The sequence below is a fragment of the Rhea americana genome, unplaced genomic scaffold, assembly GCF_003343005.1.
Source record: "Rhea americana isolate MKP2758 unplaced genomic scaffold, rheAme1 scaffold_72, whole genome shotgun sequence".
NCBI lineage: Eukaryota > Metazoa > Chordata > Aves > Rheiformes > Rheidae > Rhea > Rhea americana.
In genome coordinates, this window is record NW_028186890.1 from 2901145 (window position 1) to 2919471 (window position 18327).

General features: G+C 38.3%; 1 protein-coding gene across 1 annotated transcript; it reads left to right on the plus strand.

Moving 5' to 3' along the window:
* The first annotated feature begins 41 nt into the window (after positions 1–41).
* Positions 42–17143, plus strand: API5 (apoptosis inhibitor 5). The gene is made up of 14 exons (XM_085321856.1): positions 42–228; positions 3799–3960; positions 4910–5003; positions 6044–6109; positions 6449–6600; positions 7959–8165; positions 8691–8795; positions 9211–9300; positions 9800–9981; positions 10202–10295; positions 11785–11841; positions 12791–12867; positions 13202–13338; positions 15008–17143. The coding sequence occupies exons 1-14, from the start codon at positions 160–162 to the stop codon at positions 15085–15087; spliced, it is 1572 nt and encodes a 523-aa protein (XP_085177982.1). The 5' UTR covers positions 42–159; the 3' UTR covers positions 15088–17143.
* The last annotated feature ends 1184 nt before the right edge of the window (positions 17144–18327 follow it).

Below are 18327 nucleotides of genomic sequence, written 5' to 3' on the forward strand. Positions count from 1 at the left end.
GCGCCCAGCCGGCAGCGCCGGCTCGCGGCCGCTCTAGGAACTCCCGTCTCGTTGGTGCTGACGGCAGCGGCGGCCCCGGTTGTAGCGGCGGCAGCCCCCGAGGACGGCAGCGGCGGCCCCGGTTGTAGCGGCGGCTTCGCGCCCCGGCCCTGCCGCATCATGCCCACCGTCGAGGAGCTCTACCGCAACTACGGGATCCTGGCGGACGCCACCGAGACGGCGGGCCAGGTGCGGCGTGGCTGCGGCCTGCGAGGCCTCGCCAGGCCTCGGGCTCGAGTAGCGCGGCGGCGCCGCGGGCCGCGCCGGGGCCCCGGGGGGCGCTGGGCAGCCAGCGGCACCTCGTCGCCGCGGCCAGGCCGGCTGCTCCGGGCCGGGCTGTCGGGCGAGCGCGGCGCCTGCGGGGCGGCAGGAGCGCTCGCCGCCCGTGCGGCCTCCCCCGCCGGCCGGCCGGCGTGCCGCGCTCCTGCAGGCGGGCGTCGCGGCCGCTAACCGGAGGTTACCAGCAGGAGCCGGCGTGGTGTTCGCGGGGGCGGGGGGTGGCCTGGCGGGTTCAGGCCTCACAGGAGCTGTGGAGAGATCTGATGCGGCGCCCTTGCATTGCCAGAGGGCTTTTGGCAAAGTCTAAAGGCTTTCAAAGAGACTATAGTATCGGGGAAGGTAAACCCTATTGTGGCTTGATAACTGGCTATATTAAAAAAAAAAAAAAAAAGGTTTTAAGATACAAATTAAAGGTAAATTTTCAGAACAAAAGGAGTTTTTACCAGTAAAATCCTGCTAAAGTCTGCATTCTTTGTATCATTACTTAATTTGTGGGGAAAAAGAAGAAGGACTTAGGCATAATATTTTGTGTTAGTAATCAGTAATAATTAAAGTTAAAGTTGTTTCAGAATGGTATGAGGCTTTCATACTATCATGGCTATCTGAAAAAAGGCACAAAGACTTTTGTGTGCCTGTGTGTCATAGTGTGCATATGTAGGAAAATTGCTACACATATCTACCTAGCAATGGATTTTCAACTCTGTATTCTCTACAAGGTTATTTGGACAGTTTTTTAAAGACAACAGATAATGATTTTTAAAAGCTTGTTTTGTTTTTATTTCAGATCTTTTCATGGTGCTTTTATAAGTATGCCTTCATGAAAGAAGGCACCATTGGAAATACTCTAGTGAAAACATCAGCTCAATGGTAGCCAAAAAGGCAACTAAAATTTTAAGAACTTCTGTTAGAAGTGTAGACTCAAATAGATGGTGTCAGTGTGCCATTATGCAAACGTGTAGTTTGTCATCATTTTGACAATTGCAGGTAGCTCAAATTGAGGGAATGATTGTATTAGAAAAATGCCTGCGTAGTTGGGCATGCTCTCTGTAACAGTGAGCAATAACAGACACCTAGGAAAGAGTGTATGAACAGAGCAAAGACAGAATGGTGGTTCCAGGTGCACTCTCCCAGCTTTGCCTCTGTACAGCTTAGGAGTTTCCTGAGACAGATTTAGTGTCCTTGTAACTAGTATATCTTGCTGGATGGCTCTTCAGTAAACTTCTCTGGTCCTTTTTTTAACTGATTATATTTTTGGCTTCCAAATATTCTGTGACAAAATGTTCCATAACTTCATTAACATTTGTGAAGAAGTGTCTCCTTTGATCTTGGCACTTTATAATCTTGTTTAATTTCCCTAATTTTTGCATTCTGAGAAACCAGGAGTAATTGTTCCCTATTTGTGACTTTTATGCTATTTACAATTTTATTATCTGTATAACATCCTTACAAAAAGGATCTCTCACTAAAAAAAGTTATAGTCACCCTATCTCAGAAAGTAGACTTTGCACATGAGGGGAAAAGTAATTGGGACAATTGAAAGTATGATATTAAAAAAATAATTAAAAAGACCAGAAGTATTCAACTCGCAAAAAAGAATGCGTCAGTGGAAGAAAGGAAGTAGGGTATGGTAAGTCTACCTCATTTGTGGAATGCAGGTGAGAGTTTAAAGAAGCCTGCAGGAAGCAAGTTTAAAATAAATAGGAGGAAGAAGCACTTTTCTGCATAAAACATTGTGAAACTTGTCACAGGATGTTATAGCATAAAAATCAGTTCAAGAAGTCACAGACAAAGGATGATTAGTCAATTGATAGTTATCAAAAATGGTATTTGGGACGCTGTCTCTGACAGAACACTCGTGTTACAGATTATGAGGAGATATGCAAAAAGGCAGCATTATCCTTTATATGCAATTTTCTGCATTTATTGCTGTCAGATACAGGGTAAAACAAATTTTTGGTTGAAGTGCATCAGACTTCTAGCTTAAATGGTAATGGGTAGTTAGAATGCAGTAATGTATAAATGCATGGAACACAAGTTACTCTAGTTCCTGTTTGAACACTTTTAAAGTATATATTAGGTTTAATAACTTGTTCCACAAAAAGTCATTCTTAGTGTGCAGTCTGAGAATCAAAACTATAATAATATATGTATTTCTGTGTTAGTTTGTGCTAGCTCATTCCTGCATGCGCTTTTGAATGCGGTGTGTTGGTGCAGCTGTAGAACAAACTGGACAGGGGTGCTGATCAACTGAAAAGCATTCATTTTGCTTTTTTGGTTATTTTTGTCCCAGATCAGTTTCCCAATCCATTTCAGAATCTGGCGACATAAACAATTACTAACATGGTATAGGGGTTGTGTAAGCAACACTGGTGGTGAATGTTTACACATAACCTTACTTTAAAGGGAATTAATACAGAATACTACTTTGTAAATTCGTATCTCTTATCACTATAGAGGTACTTTTTTGTGGAGTGGGGGTGAGGATACTCATGGTTCTGGGAAATTCAGTGCAAAATATAAAGCCAAGTGTTCTGTGCTTTTGATATTACTGTCCAAAGTAGACAGGATATGGAGGAAAACAAATGATTCTGACTTTTGCTAGCATCTTTAGAATGTTACCTTTTATTTCCCAAAGACATAGCTAACCACAGCAAAGATTTGTGTTTATTCTAAAGTTGCAGTCTTCCCGGCACAAAATCAGAAATGCCTGTGTGATTCTAGCTGGAGCAGGTAGAGAAGTTCATACTCTGTCCCTTAAGTGTTTGTTTCTATATTTCATCTGGAGATGAATTTCTTTTCATCCAATCTCTGTTAACAAATTACATAAGAATGCTCATTTACCTCAGTATCAAGTCAACTGCTTGAATAGCTGCCAAAGGTGCTTTACAGCGATGTAGGTTAAAAAGCGCTTATGATCCATTGCAGTGGCACAGTTTTGGGGATAGGTAACCTCTACTTGTGAGACAGCTGGAAGGCAGAAAGGCAGAAACTCCTTGAAAAAATTGCCTTGTTTCAGTGAAGGTGATCATGTATTCTCTGAGCCTGGGCTAAATCTAATTGCAAGGAGCGCATAAGGGCTGTTAGCCTTATGGCTGACTATTTGAACTGTAAACACTTGAACAAACAGAGGAAACAAAATAACAGTACAAACAGTCAATAGAGGCAAATTTTGTTAAATCACCAAGGTTATGTAGGCAAGAGAAAATTTTCTTAGTAGAAAACTTATATTTAAGTGAACTATATTATATATGGTAATGCCATGCTTAAGTAAGAGCATAGTGTGTCATTTTTGAACTGTTCACTAAATGTAAAATTAGAGAGTGGAGAGACTGCTTACTGACTATGTCATCCTCACATAACATTTTTACGGGTATTTCATTCTGCTTGTAAACAGTAATGTATAGAAGAGAAAAAATCCTCCTTTGTATTGGGAATACCCCAAGATTTCTCTGTTCATGTTGTTTATCTTTCCTCTTTTAGCATAAGGATGCTTACCAGGCGATTTTGGATGGTGTGAAGGGAGGTGCCAAGGAGAAGAGACTTGCAGCCCAGTTTATTCCTAAATTCTTCAAGCATTTTCCTGAGTTGGCTGACTCAGCTATCAATGCCCAGCTGGACCTCTGTGAGGATGAAGATGTTTCTGTAAGGATGAGATTCAAACCTTGTAGTAGCGAGTTGATATGTTGATTTATATGTTTTTCGCCTTGTTGTAAGCTGTATCTTTGGGGAGGGGAAAGGAGGATTGCTTTTTGGAAGACTTAGACTAAAGAGTGCATAACACTATTCCTGCAGTAGAAAATTCTACTGTGAGATGATACAAGAAGATAAATCAGTTTTCATTTGTCTTTTCGCTCCTCTCATTGATCAAAGGAGTAGCTCTCTAGCAAGAAGCTTAAATACAATTTCTTTGAATATCTATTACATTTTTCCTTTCAAAGCACTTCGTGGGAATTGATTCTAATAAATCCTGATGGAAGGCAAGAAAATTTAATTCTCGCTTGAGAACCATGAGGATTTGATTCTGAATGTATTGTTCCTGTAGAAGTCTTGAGATGCTTCACGCAGCTTCTTTTGCTTTGAGAGAAACTCTACCCCTGGTGGTCAGATCTTAATGATTTGCAGAGGTTATTTAAAGAGTTTTGGCAAGGCTGAAAACAAACCCTAGAATTTATTTCTGCCATATGCACTCCTGTAAAATTATTCTTCCTGTTAGCAAATAAGACTCCATATAATAAATTCCAGCATTTTTTGTTTGTTATTTAGAATGCTGATTAAGTGAATTATTTTGTGAATGGAGATGCTGTTTGAATTGGCTTTCCTCCGATGCTGCTTAGATCTGAGACAAAACTACTTTTTTCTATGTGAATACATCACATAGTTCCATAGCAAATATGTTTGAGCTGCCATTAATGTCTGATAGTTCAACATAGCTTTCTAACTGTGATGTCCGTGTTAAAAAAAAAAAAAAAGATACGGTCATTTTTCCTCAGATTTGGGTGATTTTTCTGCCAAGCTTTGTCCAGTAGCTGAAATGCCTAAGTTTTTTGTAATTTTTTTTATTATCTTTTCACAATAATGACAATTTTGACAGATCCGTCGCCAAGCAATCAAAGAATTGCCTCAGTTTGCCACTGGAGATAATCTTCCTCGGGTAGCAGACATACTGACCCAGCTTCTACAGTCAGGTAGGTGGTGTTGGTAGTTTCTTTGCTGATCGCCTTGTGGCACACCTGAAAATGTATTGTGATGGCAGGTCTATTAGATGAGAGAGACTGTTCTGTAAAATGTTTTCATTAGTTTGTTACAGAGCTGTCTCACAGTATCATTCATGTCTTGTTTTAAACTCTTCTTTTTCCCCTTTCATGTTTGCTGTACAGATATGCCGATACTTGCCTTGGACAGTTGCTAATTAACCTAATCTAAACTGAAAATCTTTTACATATCACAGAATTTTTCATTTCAACTTCTCTGAAAGTGTTTATAGAAAAACAAAATAAAAAAGCTCTCCAGTTACAGCCTGTAGCCGACTGCTTTCTGAACAAAAGCTATCAGATTTATAATCTTGGTGCTGTGGAGCTTTAAAAAACATCTGAAAGCCTTTGATACAATGCATTTTTTGTTCGAAGGATTTAATATAATTCAGAATTTAATACACAATAGTATTTTTTAAAAAAAAATCTCAAAAGGTTTATAGAGTGCTAAATATTAGATGTTCAAAGTTATATTATAAACGCATGCTTCAGTCCTGCCAGGCTTGCTTCTCAGAAGAGACATAATTTTCAGGTGCATATATATTTCTCCATTTAGTTCAGAGGAAAGTAACTGGTTTCTCCCATTCTAGAAATACCGTAAATCACTTAGGTTTTAAAAGAAATTAACTATTTATTTTACCTTCATTTAGTAAAGGTCAGCTTGTCTATTTAACTGCTCCTTAAAATGATACAGCTACTGAGTTACAACTTCCCTTGTATCAAGTTTGTAATGTTAAAGTTTTTATAGGAGGAAGGAAGGGGCTTTGCGTGGTACCTCCAGCTATCAAAACTATGGCTTTCTACTTCCTTGGTCTAATAATTGATAAAAATAAAAGTTGTGCTGTTGTTTATAATTAAATGCCAAGAGTAGAATCCTCCTTTTATGTTATTGGACTTCTTTATTTGTTTTTCTGTGGTTATGCTTGCATTTCAAGGATATATGCATACAAGTAGGGGGGCTTTTGTCTCCACAGATGATTCTGCAGAATTCAATTTGGTGAACAATGCTTTGCTCAGTATATTCAAGATGGATGCTAAAGGTAAAGGACATACTTTTTTCTATAAATGTCTTCTAATTTCTCAGTCCCTAGTAGGATGAGAACAGGACCTGAATTAATATCCTCTTAGTAAGATGCAGAAGTAAGAGATTCTTTACAGTTGTGTTGCAAACTATATTGGATCTGAATTTTTACTGACCAATAAAAGAATGCTGTTTTGTACACAAAGCTACATGAAGATCATGTTCTTCTTAAACAAGCTAATAAAGCACTTTTAAAATATGTCAGAGTCTTACAGTATGAAATGTTTCTCTTTTACATAGAAGGCTCAGCTCATAAATTTTAGAATAATTTGTGTTACCTGATGTATTCTCCATTCAGGGACTTTAGGAGGCCTGTTCAGTCAAATTCTTCAAGGAGAGGATATTGTGAGAGAAAGAGCCATCAAGTTCCTTTCTACAAAACTCAAAACCTTGCCTGAGGAGGTGATGACAAAGGAGGTAGAAGAATTCATCTTAACTGAATCAAAGAAGGTGAGTGTAATATTTCACTCCAAACATAAGTATTATTAAACCATCCTTTTTTTACTGGTATTGTTTTGGAGGTCTGTTTGTTTAAAAACCTCATACAAAATTAAACATTGTACAAATTACAATCTTCTAGTTACCCTATTGTGCTACAATCTAAAGTTTGCAGCACTGTTTGTGAGCATGTTAAAATAACACTAACTTTTTCTCATTTCTAAGAAATACTTTTACTAGAATCCGAATCATTCCATTTGGAAAGGGAATTTGGGAGGTCACCTAGTCCATCTTTCTGCTCAGTTTAATTCAGATTAGATTGCTAAGGGCTTTGTTGAGTTGGGTTTTGAAAACATCTGAGGATGGAGATTTCCCAGCTTTTCTGGCAAACCTGTTCCAATGTTTACTTAGCTTCAAAGTGAAAATTTTCTCTTCTATCCAGTAGGAATCTCCTCATTTTAGTTTTGTACCATTGTCTGGCATTCTCACCCAGTGCACCTCAGTAAAGAGCCTAGTTCTGTATCCTTGGTGACCTGCTCTTAGGTATTGGGAGATTGTGTTTAGGTTCCCCCTTCCCCCATTAAAAATTTTATACTTTAGGCTGCAAAAACTCAGTTATTATAGCCTCTTCTCATAGGTCATGTGCTGCGGACCTTAATCTTAATGGCTGGACTCGCTGAAGCTTACCAGCAACTTCCTTATATGTGAGGTAGTGCCCAAAATGAGATGTAATATTCCAGACGTGGCCTAGTAAAGGGAACAGTTCCTGCCCTCAATCTACTGGTTGTGCGCCTGTTGACACAGCCCAGGGTGCTGTTAGCGTTCATCGCCCAAGGCATGCTGCTAACTCATGTTTAGCCTACTGTTCCCCAGGACTTACAGGACCTTTTCAGCAGAGCAGCTCCCCAGCCAGTCAGTCCCCAGCATGCGCTGATGCAGGTGGGAGTTATTTTATCCCAGGTGCACTATTTTGTATTTATCCTAGTAGAATTTCATGTGATTTCTGTGCATCCTCCAAGGTGAGGCAGATACAAAAAATATAAAACAATTGATAATATATACTCATAGAACACTTATTCTGCCTGAAATATAAAATTTTGTTAGAGAAGGAATTTAAGATAGTGTTCAAGAAAAATAATGTTTTCTTTGCTTAGCTTGATGGCAGTTATTTTAACTTGATTTTTTGCAGATAATGCCAGTAAATCTGCATTTTTTCATTTGTGCCTTTAAACTTGTGTTTTTAATACTAGAAGCTAAATTTAAATGTTTAGATAGTTCAGCAGCTTATCTTTTCCTTCCTATGAAGCAGGTTTGACTTGGAGGTTTGCAAATTAACATAACTGAAATGCAGTTTCTGGTGTTTTATTAAGGTCCTGGAAGATGTAACAGGCGAGGAATTTGTTCTATTCATGAAAATACTGTCTGGATTAAAAAGCTTACAGACAGTAAGTGGCAGGCAACAGCTAGTGGAACTGGTAGCTGAACAAGCTGACCTGGAGCAAACATTCAATCCATCTGATCCAGACTGTGTGGACAGACTGCTGCAGTGTACTCGGCAGGCAGTGCCTCTCTTCTCGGTATGTATTTATTTGCTTTGTATGAGGAATATCACAGAAAGTGAATAGCTGCAGCTTCTGTTTGGTGTTCCAAGTAATTGTATTAGCATGACTGCACAGCAGTGCTTCTCCACATTTAGTTTTTGATGTATTAGAACATTGGAGAACATCTGTGTAGCCTCTAAATACAAAGAGCTTTTGTATATTCTCTGTTCTTTGACATTTTATTTCAAATGTAAGAGTAATGACAAGATTCTCAAATTAAATTCACATAGGTATGTGGCTTGATTAATTAAAGTCCTGTGCCAGGCAGTTGCAGTACTTAAAGGCTTGTTTTCAGCTTATAAGCAATCTCAGTCAGTGTTACAGACTGCCTTTGAGTCTAAGCTAACTGGAAAGGCCTCTGCATTGTAGAAGTTAAAATTAAATGAAGCAGTAAGGTATAGCTGTGTGATACGCACTTGTAAAGGAGGCAGAGTGGGGTAGGAAAAACATCTAACTCATTCAAACTCAGAGTAGCCTGAATAATGTGTGGGTGTTTTGCAGAAAAATGTTCATTCCACAAAATTTGTTACTTACTTCTGTGAGCATGTGCTGCCAAACCTCAGTTCTTTGACTACACCAGTAGAAGGTCTTGATATCCAGTTAGAGGTAAGCCAAAGTTCTAATTCTTATAAATCCTAAAAATATGCGTCTTAGCTATTTTAATTGATTATTTATTAATCGGTGCTGCACCTTCAGTTAGATCTTTGTGAATCTCCCTTTGAAGATGAGCTGTACTGCAAGAATAAAAGAAGAGGTTTTTGTTTAGTTGTTGACTAAGGATGCCTGTTTCAAAACAAAGAAATCTGTGTTTCTGTTTGAGAACCTAAAGAACAGACCATGCATGCTCCTTGTATTTCTTCCTTATGTTCTGGAGTTTTTTAATTGCAATAGTTGACCTCTACTCAACAAAAGTTGACCTCTACTCAACAAACCATGGTGATGTGATAACTCTTTTGATTTAAAAGTTAAGACTTTGTACTTCTCGGTTAACATACAAAAACCCACCTATCCTTATGCGTAGGTTTTGAAGCTTCTTGCTGAAATGAGTTCATTTTGTGGTGATATGGAAAAGCTTGAATCGAACTTGAAGAAACTGTTTGATAAATTACTGGTAAGACTAATTCAATTTTTACTCATCTAAAACACCTTTAAAAAGGAAAAAAAAAGCCTTTCATGAAAATAAGTGATTTTTTTGCAATTCAAAGCCTTTCTTGATATAAAGAGAGGTTAGCTGCATAATATTTTAATCCAGTAAACTCAAATAGCTTTGTTAAGTTTTGTATTCATGAGTGACTGTTGAATAGCATCCAAGACTGCATCTATGTTGATAACTTTAAGCAAATTCGTCACTGATTCACAGCAACACTGGTGCAGTGCATTGTTTCCTCAGTGGTAGTTGTGCTACCACACTATCTCCTCTGATCCAAAGGTGTCAAGTAACTTAAGTGTAGACAAATGACCTGCACCAGGACTCTGTGCAGCAGCTAGAAATGGGGCTTACTTTTTAAGTCAGCAGCATATATAAAGGCTCCAGCATAAAGGCTGGAAGAGAACTGCTAGGCTATGTGAAAGTGTCTCATATATCTTTTCTTTTGCTTTTTCTTCATTAGGAGTACATGCCACTTCCTCCAGAGGAAGCAGAAAATGGAGAGAATGCTGGCAATGAAGAACCCAAGTTGCAATTCAGTTATGTGGAGTGTTTGTTGTATAGCTTCCATCAGCTGGGTCGTAAACTTCCAGACTTCCTCACAGCCAAGCTGAATGCAGAGAAATTGAAAGATTTTAAGATCAGGTAATCATTTAGGTGCTGGTTGTGGAGTTCCGTTGGAAAGGCCAGTGTGAAAGAATGACTATTAGGATGGTGAAGAAATGCAAAACAGATTTGTGGGGGAATTATTCTGAGCATTGTTCTTAAAGGAAAAAAAAATCAGAATACAAATTCCTTTTGCTAATGCCTTTATTTTTATAGAAATGTGTAAAATGAATTAAGAACTTGCTTTTAAACTTTTTAGGCTACAGTATTTTGCTCGAGGATTGCAGGTATACATTCGACAGCTTCGTCTAGCACTTCAAGGAAAAACTGGAGAAGCCTTGAAAACGGAGGAGGTAAGTATTTTTTAGGAATTCTTATCTTCTAATTGAACCTACTGAAGTAACCATCAACACACATTAATGGTTTGCCAACAATCAAAACATGTTATTAATGGTGTGCCATCTATTTTAAGAGTACAAATAGATCAAGGGAGAATCTTAATCTTAACAGCTATTGCCATTTTCCCTTTAAACATGTTTAAATTGTGTGTATATTTTAGATGATTGGTATGAACTCAGCTGACAGCTAGTACTTCAGAGGATAGAAAAGTTACTGTTAGGCAGATGTGGAAAATAACAGTAGACTTAGTTGGCATTTTATGCTTGTGCACCAATCTTACTTCATAAAGACTTGATTGTATTGCTCTGCAAATGGGTTTGTGGTTAAGTATTACTATTTGATTATCATTAATACAAAACTACTAAACTTTGTGTTGTTGGCTGCTATCAGATCTGAAATAAAAGATAACACTACCAGTTATTATTCAAAGAAGCTGGAAAAAGTTGGTAGGTTTGGGAGACTGTGATTAAAAAATCAATACTTCATTGGTAGGCTTAATGGGGGTACAGCAGAGTGGCCAGGTTCAAGATCATCAAGAATGCTATAAACAATACAGAAGCTGTATTATAGCTGCAGTTGAACAGCTGACTGAGTAACTGACTGGATTATTGCTTATCCTCTGTGGTCAGTACATTCCAGACCATTACTCCTGCGTTATTTTAAAAAAATGCATAAAGATGTAGTTAAAGTCTGACAACACAAGAATGCACTTTTTATTCCTGATTTCATGTGACAGTTTTTGAGATCTCTAAGCAGGAAAGTTGCAGTTATCAGCTGCAGATTTCTGAACCAGTGTTGAACTGAAAGTGAAACAGACTCAACGTGTTAGCCTCCTGCTCAAGACAGTGCAGTGTTGCCAGGCTGTACCCTGCGTTCAAACTACAAAATAATGAATTCACCTACCGAAGATGTTCTTTGGGCTTCTAATACTGTGTTTCTGCTTGTTGTATCTATTGGCTGTCAGTTGTTTTACCAACCTGAGTAGGTGTCAAGCTGTGCATGCTGTAGACACATCACTTGTAATGTCATTCTCCATGTGCCACTTCAGGAGGAGGGAACGGGAAAAATTCTTAATGTGTAACCACGTTGTATCTGATGCTGGGTCTTGCAATCTAAAAAGGCCTCTTAGTTTCTGGTAATTTTCTTAAGCTGCTCTGTGTGTGCCCATTTATTTGGCTTAACTGTGCTCTGCATTATGTTGTAAAAAGAAAGTGGGAAGTACATGGAAGTGTTGCAATCAGCTGGTCGTTTCAGTATGTGTAAAATTGCTAAAAGCCTAAAAATTGTAATGAAATGTCAGCAGTGCTGCACACTTTTCACTGTTGCTTCAGCAATTTACTAGGAAGAACAGTCAGTTTAATACTGTGACTTCATCAACTGCATTTGATGAATTTTATGCTACTAGAATGGCTGGCATTCAGTGATGTTTCTTCTCTTTTACAGAACAAGATTAAAGTGGTTGCCTTGAAAATAACCAATAACATAAATGTTTTAATCAAGGTAAGTTATAACATTGTGAAGGAGTGTAAATCCACACAACAGGGTAATCTGTGGAGAAAACAGTAATGTGTAGAAGTGAATCAAGATGTATTACTAAGTTAGTCCTTGTCAGTCAATTCAGGGTTGCTGCCTGCTTTACTGTTTCTGAAGAGATATGAAGCTGCTGTTTAATGCAAGTTGTTGATTGCTGCCTTAGCTGCTGCTGTTTAGGTGGGGTGTTGAGGCCCCTCCCAGCAGCAGTAGTTGCCCAGCCTTCTATTTCCAACACTAGCAGGAAATCCTTGTTGTTTAAGGTCTGTGGATTCTGGATAAGCCTTGTCCCCTTCTCATTGCCCTTTCCTGCGGGGTAGGAGAGGTAAGGAAGAGTCTGAAGAGGTGCAAGGAAAGGTAAAAGCAGGAGGAGGCAAAGCAAGCTGCTTGCTATGCAGGACCTTTTTTTTTTTTCCATTGGGGAAGAAAGACTTCCATCCAGAGCCCTTGAAACCACTCTGATTGCTTTTAACAGCCTTTCTAAGATTCTGCTGACTTCCCTAGCTGCGCTCTCTTCCCTCATTTCCCATCTCTCCCACCCTCAATCCACCACCATAAACTAAATTTTGCCTACACTTATGAGAAGGCTATCTTCTTCCATAGTAGCAGACATATCTAATCTATGCAGGAGCCACTCTAGTTCATTAAAAGAAGTTCTGTGTGCATAGATGTGAGAGAAAGTGTATTATTTTTGCATGAGACACTATTCAGTTAATATTAATCTCATTTTAATTTCCAAGTACATGGACCAAGATATGTGCTGCCCTCTTCTCCCTCTGCCATGTGGTTTAAAAAGTATGGTGTTTAAAACTGTTGGAGGGCAACTATTTTTCTGGAGACTCAGCAGGTAGCTAAAATTTTGAAGTGTACTTGAAATGGATTTAATTGCAGAATGAACTGTCCAATTTTGTTTCTGTAGGATCTCTTCCATATTCCTCCTTCCTATAAAAGTACAGTTACGCTGTCCTGGAAACCAGTACAGAAGGCAGATGCAGGGTAAGAGTTTTGCATTTAAATAATAATAATATTTGCTCTTTACAAAACTAAGATCCCAAACTGTGTGTATACAATATACACAGCACATGAGTTTCACAAGCAAAGGTAACGTATCCTGAAAGGAGTTAAGGCTGTGGAGTCATGATCTCAGTATTGCTTTGGGGATACAGTAGATTGAATCAGCTGAAGACTAGCTTAATTCCTCTTTTGGAGTATCATTCAGGGCATCTTTATTAGCTACTGCTATCTTGTAACTGTTAATCCTTGAGGCTGCACTGCTATTCTCGCACTTGTCACTGTAGGGATGAAACAATCTCTCTTTTTCTTCTGTCAGTCAAAAAAGAACAAGTGAAGATACAACCTCAAGTTCACCCCCGAAGAAAGCTCCAGCAGGACCAAAAAGGGATGCCAGGCAAATATACAACCCTCCCAGCGGAAAATACAGTAGCAACCTGGGTAGTTTTTCTTATGGTAAGTAAGGCTGCTTGGTAAAGTTTTGTCCATGACAAATGAGCCTTTGGACAAAAGCAAATTAAGCAATCCTATTGTCAGATTCGCCAAAAATCAAACTGTACTGCCATAATTTTTGCATGTAATGGCCTCTTTATAGTTACTGATACATTGTCATGTTTGAGTAAGTGTGCTAACCTACAAACTGTATGTCATTTGCAAGTTAGTTTTGTCAGTATCTTGGGATACTGCCCTCACAGTAGGGAGTAGAGAACACAATAGTGTCCCCGTACTATGTTCGAAAGAACTGACTGCTCAAATTTCTCTTTGGACAGATCAGTTTCTTCAAGTGGCAGAGGTAGGCTACCTCCTGCCATATGACTGGTCCTGTTTTGAATTCCTGTTGCAGTTAGTGCTCATGTTCAGATCTGTTCCAAAACTTCTGGGAACTGCCAGATTTACTGTTCACGCACACAGTTGCATCCTTTCATGCTCCCAGTCAGACTGATTCTGCCCCTCAGCAAGAACTTATTTTTGAGCAAAATGTGAAAGCAGTTGCAGGTCAGACAAATAGACCCAACAATGGCAGCAACCCATTCTTGTTATCTTCTCTGTAGGTTCATTAGTCCTATCTCTGTCAAGTAAATGGCCTGCTCTAATAAATCATTGCCCATGCTTATAGGTAGAAAGCCTCTGATATAAAGCACTGTCTTACATATAAATAAAAGGAAAAGAGAAAATCTTCTGTGAATTTCTTATTGAAGACATCAGATGATACAGCTATGTTGTTTAAGATAAGTTTGTAGCTCTTTAATTCTAAAAATTAGAACATTTTAAACTAGAAAAGTCTTACTGCTTGTTACTGTTCCTTGTTAGCAAGGAGTGTTGTCCGCTGATCAACTCTTGACTTCTATACTTCTTAAAATATGTACCAGGCTTTCTTTGTAGATTAATTTTTTAAAGTATACATGAAGAGAAAGCATGGAAGAGGAACGAGGCAGTTTGTATTTTTCAAACAAATCTAAAGAAACCTTTAACAAAATAGTTATAATTTTTTTCCACTGTGTTTGGATTTGTCCTTAATGGAAGGAAATGAGAAACTTTCTACAGTATACAAATACTTTGTGTAGTATTGATTCAGCTACATGTAGGATTCTTAATTTGGATACAGTAAAATACTAGTCTAGAAGAAAAATCTTAAGTATGCTGCAGATAACTTAATGGTAAGGATAGTAAAGTACAGATAGACCGATGAAGTTATGGTTTGCCATCGCTTTAAAAATCATTAGGAGTAATTTAGACAAGCATGTCAAGATTGAGGTAGATATGGTCTATTGTGCTATCAGACAAAAAAATGAACTAGACAGCCTAATAAAGTCCTCTTACAACTTTCAATTCTGTCATAATACGCTAGCCCAGAAGCAGTTTTAAAATAATGGGACTGTCATGTATGATAGCATTAGTACTCAGGAAGACTAAGTTTAGTTTAAAGATGCTAACTTTCCTGACCTGCAGTCAGTGGGATCTCTTATTCATTAAAGCGTAAGTCAGAGATCTGTCATGGTAAGCAAGCAGTATCAGCCTCAGAGACTGAAGTCAGCCTTCAATACTTCCAGTTACTGTAACTTAGTTTTAATCTGTATGCAACATAAAGTCTATGTGAAATAAATGTTTTTGCTTTTATTTTCAGAGCAAAGAGGTAGTTTCCGAGGTGGACGAGGAAGAGGCTGGGGAGGACGTGGCAATCGTAGCAGAGGAAGAATCTACTGAGTAGACCATTACATCTTCTGCAGCCCTGATAGGCTAAAGTGAAAGTACTACTCAACAAAAGATTGCCTGGAGTATTGTTTCCTTCGAGGACTGCCTTCCACTAAGACTGACTTAAATGTTCTTTATACCTTTGTATGTATGATCTACTTTTCTAACGGACTACAACTTGTCCATAGTGAAACTACAACTGTATTTTTGGATGCTTACAGTCAGCAGTTTAAGGTTCTTATTTTTGAAGTGTCTTCAGGATTTATTCAAAATTGGAAAACAGCATAGATGTTTTATCAATAGCTGCATCTTGGCAGTTTGTATATTAACCTAAAAATCAGCTACTGCATAACTGAAACTATGTAATTGAGTTTATGTATTAAATAATGGACAGGAAAGGCATGATTACAGAGATACATGTCAGATAAGCTTAGCAGCTGAAGTAATCCTTTCCTCATCTGTAACCATATTTTGCAATATGTGGAGAAGAGTATCATTGTTAAATTAGCTTTTATTTACTTTTTATAATGGAATTCACTGAGACAAATGCTGGATTTCTAAAGTTTGCAACATGGGTGGAAATTTTTTTGCTTGTAGCATGAAGCAGTCCTTTTACTTAGAGATGTGGAGAATGTGGTGTTTTTTGTTTTGCACATCTTACTCTTCTCCGTGCATTGTAATGCAAAAGTGACGTTTTGCAAATGAATTTTTAATGTTTAATATGAATATGTGCATATACTTATGCCGTGAAATTTCAGTATATGAACAGGAAAAAGCAAAACAATAAATGACTAGAATTATTCCAGGAATGGGAAAAGACTGATGCAGTGATTAAGCTTCATAAGCCGGAGCTGGACCATAGCAGTACCTGGCTCTTTCCTGTGTATTGCAGATTTCTGGGTTTGTTGGCACTAGAGGCTTTTTTTTTTTCTTTTTAACCAATACACTTGCATTTACAAAAAAATATAAATAAAATTGTATTTTGGGTAACATTTGAAAAAAATCCAGCTATGTAGTTTAATTCAGGTGAAAAATTAAAAATTCCATGCTATTTTTTTTTCATAGCAACTTGGGATTCTTATTTACTGGTGTACACCCAGAAAATACAATGTAAGAGCACAATGCTTTGCCTTTTTTTTTTTTTAAATATGTATTCTCACCACTTAAAATTTTTACTTCTCAGGTCATTGAACATTGTAAAGAGTTAGCCGATAGAAGAAGTGGGGCAGAGGAAAAGAATTCTAGTAAGTGTTCCAGGGCACGTTGATGTAAAATAGCTTAGGCTTTAGAGGATTGAAGATTTTTCTTATCCTTCTTTTTTCTTCAGCCATTTGATATCCACACACACAGACAAATGCCTGAAAGTGATGTTTTCCCAACTAGTTTTGTTGTATTTGTGAAGAATAGTTTGTGACTCTGACTTGGGTGTCTTCATAAACATTCTGATATCTACCATCAGAAGGACAGAACACCAAAACTATGTCAAAGTTAGAGAAGTTGTTGACTCTGATTTCGAACTCAGTTTTTGCTGAACTCTAGAGCAATTGGCAGCAGCAAACTTAGGACATTCCAGGGCATTTGAGCTGACTTTGTATTTCTGATTACAGGCCAGCTGCTATATTCAGATTTGTCACTGAAACCAACAAACTTGAAAAAGAGCTTTCAAGTACAAATTGACGTGATCAAGATGTCACTCTGAAAATAGGCACTAGATGGGTAATAAACTTCCATTGGAAAAAAACTGGCATTTTGCACTTGTGGCTATAATTTGTGTTTTGAGGGGAATTTTAAAATTTAATCTCAAAGCTCAAAGGTAGCTATATTTAGATTAGTGACTAGGTACTAGCAGCTTTTCTCACTATATTTTGAGTAAGATTGCTTTATGAGACTCCTGTTTTTCAGAAGTGATGTGCAAAGTACTTGTGGCCTCAGAAGTAGTTAGGGTTTTTCCCCACTTCTTTCAAACTTAATTTTAATGCAGTGAGTTCTTGTGGAGACAGCTGTTTACCATCTTGTTGAATTGTAAATGTTCCCTTACGCTTTTGGAATAAATTCATTTTGTAATTTTGTTTGGCTCATTGTTTCACAGTTACTCTACATTTTGTTATGTCAGTAAAAGGGTATTACAGTACCTTTTGTTTTAGTGACTTGCTCCTTAGATTGCTTTAGATGTATTATGAGTTGTTTGCCACCCCCTAAGAAACAGCTGTTATACAGATTGGATTATCTATTTCAACAATTCAACTTTTAAATACAAAATTTTGAGTAGAAATGTAAACATCCAACAGAAAATGTGTGAAATAGATCTGTTATATTTTAATAGGGAACAGAACACATGAAAAGTAGTAGTTGCCATGTTATCCTACCTCCTAGATGTACCCCATAGAGCACTAACATTTGTTAGCATCTTCTGATTTTAAAGATCTGTTTAAGATAAAGCGTATTACAAATTTCCCAAAATAGAACAAGCTCTTAGGCCAAACCACAGTGCTTTATGTGCAAAGCATGACAACAGTAAGGACCTGTTGAACTTCAGGGAGTATATTCTCTATAGCTTTATAGAGAATGAATCCCTTGCATTAGTTAATCACTGTAAATTTTTTTTCTTGTTTCTGTTTACTGAGTTTGAGTTTATAGGTAAGTTTTATTGGTTAAAAGGTCATGAGAAAATCTGTAAGTCTGTAAAAGGTGAAAGTGCAAAAGAGTGTTTGCTCTTGCAAACAGAAAAAAAGTAGAGAAGACAGAAGGCTGAATTTAGCAATGATTAGTCAAGACTGGTGAAGCATGCCGAGCTGGTGTTAAATATATCGTAACAGGTGTGGAGCCAATCAGCTGGAACACGAGAGAGAACCAGTAGTTTTTTTTCTATGTAATTCAGAAGCATCTGAAGGAAAAACAAATAGCTTCAGAAAAAGACACGCTATCTTCAACTGGCTGGTTATCAAACCAGCATTAACTGTGGTTAGCTGTAGGTAATTCGATTTAAACCGCAGTTCGTTTTTCAAGCTGTGCTGACAAACTTTTCAGCGTACGCCAGACAAAACAGTTTTTAGCGGAGAGCTTCCAGGGCCGTGCGCCAGCAAAGGCTGCGTGCTGCCACCCGAAATGGGCCCGGAGCGAGGCTGAGGTCAGGGATCGCGGCGCCTCGGGGGGCGCAAGGCGGCTCTGCAGCCCGGCCCCGGCTCGCGGAGCGAAAAGGGCTCCGCTCCTGGCTCGGCGCTCCGCTGAGGAAGCGCCTGGGGCCGCTTCCCG

What these genes read in the sequence shown, in the direction of transcription:
- API5 (XM_085321856.1), top strand. Translation starts at nt 160, where the DNA reads ATGCCCACCGTCGAGGAGCTCTACCGCAACTACGGGATCCTGGCGGAC. An exon ending in ATTCAAGATGGATGCTAAAG is followed by an intron (nt 6,110 to 6,448) that starts GTAAAGGACATA and finishes TTCTCCATTCAG; the next exon opens with GGACTTTAGGAGGCCTGTTC. An exon ending in GTCTTGATATCCAGTTAGAG is followed by an intron (nt 8,796 to 9,210) that starts GTAAGCCAAAGT and finishes CCTTATGCGTAG; the next exon opens with GTTTTGAAGCTTCTTGCTGA.